Raw genomic sequence first — 7,764 nt, forward strand, 5'->3', positions numbered from 1 at the left:
TTACAACTGACAGAGTGCTAACAGGAAAAGGGCATGCAAAGCCCATTCTTCAACCGCTTCAACACGAGCGCCTTGTACTGATGAGGGTTGAGAACATCTTAATGTATCAGCTGCTATTTTTGCAACGTTTTTCCCTTCAGAAGAAATATAAACGTCACGATCTTGTAATCTTAAAAATTGAAAAACATCACAAGAACAATAAAACGGGTTATGATTTATGTTCACTACCACAGATGAATTCGATTCTTCACTACCCACGTTAAGTTTTCTAGATTTCAATTTAACAGATGTTATCTCATTATATTGCAAATCAATGGTTAAATTGCAAGTTAAGTATTTCAAATCGTAAGACGATATTTCTTTGATATTGTTATAACTTAGGTTTAGCTGCTTCAAAGATGTTTTCTCATTTTTCCAATCTTCATAAATCTTTGAAATTGAATTAAATGAAAGATCTAAATATCGTAAATTTGGGAAACCTATAGTTGTGAAAGTTTTAAGATAGTTATTCGCTAAATTTAGATAAAGAGTGTTACTATAGTCACCTGATAAATGAAATGTTGTCAACTTATTGTTAGCAAACGACATTTTCTTAAAAGGATAGACATAGTTTAAAGAGACATGTTCACCAAGAAACTGTAAAACTATATATTCATTATGAGATAGATTAATGTCCACTATATTCCTTAAACTATGAATAGGAATAACATCTTTACGAGATTTCAATTTGTTATGGCTTAAGTCCAGTATTTGCAAAGATTGTAAATTTTCTAAAAATCGAGGAAATCTGGTTATTTGGTTGTTATTTAAATGTAATATAACAATATTATCGGTTCCTTTGAACATTTCATTGTGCAAAAAAGTTAGATTATTATGACTTAAATCCATGTAAAACATTCCAGTCAAATTTTGTAATGTACCAGGGGATATTTCGTTTAACATATTATAACTTAAATCCAAGAGCCCACGCTGAGATTCGGGCATAAGACTTATCCATGTTCCTGGAAAACCGAAGATATCACGAAACGCATTCTCATGTAAAGATGTTATCAGATTATGGCTTAAGTCTAGTTTAACAACATGTCGTAGATTTTGGAACGTATCAGAGCCAATGTGATGCAGTAAGTTATAACTTAAATTTAAATAGCTAATTTCCATGTACATGGGGAAATCTGGTACAACGTTGATTCTGTTTCTGCTTAGGTCCAAATCATTTATGCTCAACAGATTCTTTAGAAAATTATCGGGAATTATGTTTACACTGCAATTACTCAGGAATAACCTGGTAATGGATGGTGCATTAAACGACATAATAGCATTAGAGATCGGGTTATTGCTCAAATCTAAAGTAGTTAAATTTGATAGATTTCTAAAGACATCGTGATGTATGTTACTTATTTTGCAAGAACGAATTTGTAGTTTTCTTAGAGATATTAAAGATGAAATGAATTCTCCAATATTGTTAAAATAGTTGTGGCTTAGATCTAATTCCTGAAGATTTTTCAAAGGTTGAAATATCTTTATTGGAAGAGTCTTTAAATAATTATTTTTAAGACTTAGATTTGTAAGGTTGTGTAACCCACTAAATAGCTCCTCATCCAGATCATGAAATTGGTTTCCCGATAGTTTCAGAATGTTTAAGTTTTCTAATGTTTGGAATATTTTCTTTGGTAAATAATGTAATTCATTATTTGACAAAGATAGTGATGTTAAATTCTGAGTATTGTGAAATATTTCTTCTGGAAGTGTACTTAAATTTGTGCCTGAAATTTCCAATTCTGTTAAGCCATCTGGGAAAAGAATATTTGGCAACTCGTTTAAAAAGACACCATTTATAGTTAAGGAGTATATATCCATGTCATGAAATTCATTACTATTAAGTTTCAATACGTGATCATCTGTACTTGAATCATAAATTTCGATAAATGTATGTGTAGGCAAATAGTGTTGATTTCTTTGAAATGACATCACAATATCTCTTACTCTGGAGCAATTATGAAATTCATATATAATTTCATCTGTCTTGAAGATCTCCTGATTTGTAATCCTAGGAAAACTTGTAATCACCTTATCACTATGACAATAAAATATGAAATTGGGAGGAATAATATACACACTATCATCATAAAGTGAAACAGTTATGACATCAGGACAATAAATTTCTATCTCTTGTGCCGTTTCAGTCAGTTCACATCTTGGAGTCTCAACAAATGGTTCCATATTTTCACCATGGCTAATTTGTGCAAACGTTAATATAAAGTAAAACAATACCTTCATGTGGAGAAATAACATTTTATATGGACGAACTACAGAAGGAGCTTTTTTTTATAGCAAATTGTAATTGACAATAGTATTCCTTCTGGCTTTATATAGTCATTGGATATATATTAGTTCATTACAACCCATCATGATTTGAATATCTACTCGCTCTTGTTACTTTCGAAAACGATGTGAAGGATTCCTGTTTATCAGTAGTAGTATAGCACAGAATTGGGTTTTCCTTAATGTAATGGATTCTGAAAGTAAAAGAAAATATATCATTACTTTATATTATGCATTTATTATTAAAATATCAATATTGTTGTAATATTTGCAATAAAATATATGGTGTTCCAAGAGCCAAGACTGGGCAAATATACTGTGCAACAAGTAAAGGTTGGGGACGATCACTACATCGTAATGAGTAACAGATTATGAGAAAGTATTTTGGGATATAGTTCAAGTTTGGGATAAAGTTTGGGATATAGTTTGTCTGTCCGCCATTTTAGATTGAGTTCAAATTTTAAATGTGAAAACTGTTATATATACTAGTTTTACGGTGAGAATTTGGTGAAGTCGATTTTACATTGTCGATTTTACATGACAGGTTAATATAAACTTAGTTGTACTTTATGATACCTAGTAATGTACAATTTGCGAAATAATTATATGATAGTCAGTAAAGTATAATAACAAGCGTAATAGGGTAAGTTCAAGAAAAGTTTTGTTTTGAAATTGAGAACAGTCTAGTGCGGGAAGTTGTTTACAGATGCGTATAGTAAACGTGCCAAATTTGAATCAAATTGGACAACATGTTGATTAGACACTTGCTCCATCTTAGGATGTCCATAACAGCTAGACATCTTTACGTTTCGCAAAGGATTTTTTTTCGTATTTTCATAAACCATGATTTACACTAATAGCAAGTAGTGTACATTTGACTTTCATAAAACATGGCGTACAATTTTCCAAGGATTCATCATTACCACTGCTAGAGTTAAAAAAAAGTCAAGAGGAACGAAGTGTATTTAACTCAGCCTCCTACGATTAAAAAATATGTTCCACGATAATTAGTTTCTTGAAACTTTCTGTTTATGTGAAGTAAAAGCAGAACAACAGAACATATGTATGCAAATTAGCTGGATTTTATTTATTTAATTATTTCAGTTGAATTTCCTGAACAATTAACTCGCTGATGCTTTTTCTTTTGTTATCCTTTGGGATACGCACCTCAATTTTCTAAAACATGAATTTTGTTTTAGACTAATGCTTTTAGTTCATTTGGCTTAAGGATGACATTAGTCAAAGGAAAAATTGTGAATTGACCCTAGCTAACGAAAGTCAGTTATGCACGACTTCTTATAACATGGCACACGATTTTCTCAAGTCTTTTCAATCGAGCATATTACTTCCTTGTAACAAAGTGAAATGCAACTGACGAAATTCATTCCAATTTTAAACATAGGTTTAGAGTAACGTGGTAGTGTAATAGTCACTTTTTAATATGTTTCAGTACTAAAGAATGTCTACCTACCTTTACTCTAAACATTCTACCTCACAAAGGTATTCTAAACCATTTTTTCTTAATCAAATATCCCGAGATGTCTTGGATGATAAATTTCAGGTTCACAGTACGATCCAGAGTTATCTCGGACATTCAAATATTTTCTATTAATTTTTTTCAATGTTGAGCCAAGCCAATCTTCCAAGCTTTAATACACATTCTCAATTGAGGTTTCTGGCAGCATTGTGCATCAGTGAGATCTGTATGTGGTTATAGAAAGGCATGTTCTTGATATTCTCAAATTTGTACAAAAATTGCCTATTTTGTGATAGAAAATTGAGCGGTTTTGGGGAAGACAATGATATGTCACATTTTCTAACTTTCGAGCAAACTGGAAGAGAAGGTTAAACATTCCCATACAATTTAATGGAATAACACAAACCAAACAAACTTTCCCTGATATCTCCAAGTACATTCCAGAAATTAAACTACCTACATACTATTCTGTAGTCTGATCCTAATCCATTGCACCTAATAGCTCAATTTTACCGGAAGTGGCGCTTATCATTGTCTTCCTCGAGCCACTTTAATCGGTTCCTAAGAGCTAGAATTTTGAAGGCAGTCCTATAGCAGATCAAAAAGACGGTGGCGCAGAATCAAAAGCGTTAGTCATCTACGATGTATATCGCATCAAATTATAATCTTGATAATATTGCCTCTGAAATTTCTTGGACTATTTGATGTTGATTTAATATTTACAATACAGATGAAGTGTAAAATTAAATCTTTTGGCTGCAAGGTTACCTCAATAATTTCTCTAATAAATATAGTTTTATTAAGAAATTGAAACAAAATATGTTGAGTTACGAAGTTTTTTTTTTTTTTTTTAGGGGAGGGGGTCCGGACCCGTTAGAGCCCTGCATGGGTGCACCCTTGCTTTCAACTGAACTAACCATTTTATTTAACAATTAGTTAACAACAAATTTTGATCCAATTAAAGCAATTAAATAAGCTAGATTTCATATAATACAATAATAATTCTGATACTAAAGGTGGACTATTATATATATAAATACACTTGCTTTTCGTAATATATATATATATATATATATATATATATATATATATATATATATATATATATATATATATATCAGTATGTAATAAATGTAATAATTTACTATAAAATGAACAATGATGGAACATTTTCATATTCATATTCGTTAAAAGCACAGAAAATTGACTTACTTCTGCGTATTTCCAGTCAAGTGACTTAAAACCCTGTTTGCTAGTGTAATTCACTTACCTAAATGCAAAAGCATCCCATCATTTGATTATATCGCAAGTCTAATGATGGTATCACTTTTAATGTTATCACTTTTTTTTTTTTTTTTTTTTTTTTACGAGCGTTGAGCGAAGAGTATGGTCTATATTAGAAAAGAATGGATGCATTTCTCTTCATCATTTTGTAAATAAGTGGGCATTGAGGAAAAGTTCATGCTATGGTCACAGAAATCGGATGCAGTGACGGATCCAGATGGGGAATTTTTTTTTTTGAACGAACCGCGCAGACCAGAATATTTCTTTCTGTTCAACATATTCAGAAAAAGTACAAGTTATAACCACTTTATGTCTTAACTTAAAAGATACAATTCATTTATTTTGTGGAGTCTTCTTCTCTCTTCAGCCATAGTTGGTGGGTAATAATTTTTAAAACTTTGTCCACTCTTGACCGAGCAGTTTGAGTGATTAATAGATACGTTCTCTTCTCCCTGTTTACATCAAGGTATTCCGTTCTTGGTCTTCCTATTCGAAGTTTTTCTTCTCTCTTGCCCTCCAATAATACAGTGATCCAGTCTGAGTCTTTCTTCATATCCCTATTACCTACATACTTTGCCATCCTTCTTTAGCTTCCTTTAACATGTCTTCAGTTTTCTTCTTTGCTGTCTACGGAATAAGCAGCATAGACCAGATATATAGAAAATATTTCTCTTGTTTCAGAGTATAACGAAATTATGTCTTCAAATAAAAGGTATCATTAAAAAGAACCAACACAAATGAAATCTTTTAGTGTAACGTCTCACGATTATGCTCTTTAGGCAAAGAGACACGATGATTAAAGCAAGTGAATAAAGATGGAGGAATTGAAGACCGTTTTTTTCAAAACTCGATAGAGCAAATTATTTTGAAAAGGAGGTATGATTTTTTCTGGTATGCTTTTTATGCTACCGATCGAGCTTTGAAATCGGAATTGACAAATATCGAAATGTGCCATGTGTATAGAATACTAAATAATGAATGTTTTATCCGAATTCGATAGAGATTATGTACAATAAGAACAAAAATGTAATTGTTGTAAAAGAGATATTTTGTGTTCTATCGAGTTTTGAAAAAAAAAAACGCTCCTCAATTGGTGGAAGGAAAAAGTAGGAGGAAAAGGAAGCACCTCGAGAAAACCCGCGGATACGATGTTGTCCACTACAAACTTGCTTGACCGGATATCGAACCAGGGACCCCACATACCAGAGGTAAGCGCTCTACCACTGAGCCACCATGCCCCCCAACAAGCAAATGAATGTATTATTAGGTAGAAATATTATTCTGATCAAAAATCAAATTTCAGGATAACAGGACTTGAAAGTTGATATTCCTAGTCGAACTAAGCTGTACAAACAGAAATACATTACCTGGATACATAAGAAAATGTCTGTATTATTTCCGGTTCTGTGCTCTCCACTCAAGAAAGTTCCGGGTTCGCCCCTAACTGGATGAAACTCTGTTAATTCTCTAAGTGCTTAGTTTCTAAATAAACATAAAGAAAGCTTGTTCTTAGTAATTTTGACTTCTATTCAAGTGTTATAGGAAAAAAAGCGAGATTTTTTGCATTCTGTGTTAGCTGTCGCGAGGTATTCTCAGATATTTGCTGTGGATATTGCAGTGTGATAAATGTGTTCGTCTGAACTTAAAAAAAGAAAGTGAAGTATGTAACTTTCTTACAGTTTAACGTCCCACGGTTATGCTCTTACAACAGTACATTGTATATTTTTAATTTTGGGCGAAAAGATTTTCTAAATATGTACTAGGCTGGCAGATTTTACTATCAGAAGAAGAGAAAGAAATGTTTTAAATATGATTGTCAATATATATAAAGATAAACAAACAACCCGCTCGGGAGAGTAATACTCCCGGAAGTACGTTTTTCCGCGCGCTACTCTAGCACTATCCTAGCCAGTTGTCTTAAGTTGGTCACAAAATTTATATCATGAAGTACAAGGGGAACAAAACGAGCCCTACATCATGGAGTACAAGGGCATAAGTACTACAACTACTTATCTGCACAAAAATAAATAAATCACTTTTTAAAGTATTATTTTCATATTATTTTAATTTAATAAGTGTTATAAAAATGTAAAAAAAAGAACTTTCCTGGGGCCGGGTTTGAACTCGCGCCAAAAGAGACTTTTATTACTAGCACATAGCGCTAGGCCACTCGACCATGAAGGCCGACAGTAGTAACCGTTTGATTTCTGCTATTTTAAGGCGACGTGGCAAGAAGTGGATAACGCCAACCAATCAGAACTGTGTTTCTCGTTTCTACTTCCGGAAGCATTACTCTCCCGAGCTAGTCCTTTTCAAATGTTCTAAAATAATACGTCTTTGGAACGTCGTTGTCAGGGGCAACCAGAAATATAATATCAATAAATGGAATCAATAAAAGGACGCAGTGTATATTATTTAATGGCTCAAATATAATTTAAAAAAGAACAAGTGATCTTATATGATCGTTGTACTCTTTAGGCTAAGGGAGACGATGATTAAGGCAAGAGAATGATGATGGGAGAATTGGTAGAATGGGAAGGTGGAAGGAAACTGTAGTACACCACAAAACCCATGGACATGGTGTTGTTCAGCGCAAACTTACTTGGCCTGGGATAGAACCAGGGATCCTACACATCAAATGGTCTACCACTGAGCCACCGTGCCCCCAAATAAGCAACTTA

The 7,764-nt window shown here is 32.8% G+C and overlaps 1 protein-coding gene across 1 annotated transcript; it reads right to left on the minus strand.

Moving 5' to 3' along the window:
• LOC145682413 (uncharacterized) lies at positions 1–2,521 on the minus strand. Its single transcript, XM_081754039.1, has one exon. It carries the CDS (start codon positions 2,290–2,292, stop codon positions 1–3), a length of 2,292 nt encoding a protein of 763 aa, XP_081610165.1. The 5' UTR covers positions 2,293–2,521.
• Between the last annotated feature and the right edge of the window lie 5,243 nt (positions 2,522–7,764).

This window comes from Thermobia domestica, chromosome 1 (assembly GCF_964235325.1).
Source record: "Thermobia domestica chromosome 1, izTheDome1.hap1.1, whole genome shotgun sequence".
Taxonomy (NCBI): Eukaryota; Metazoa; Arthropoda; class Insecta; order Zygentoma; family Lepismatidae; genus Thermobia; species Thermobia domestica.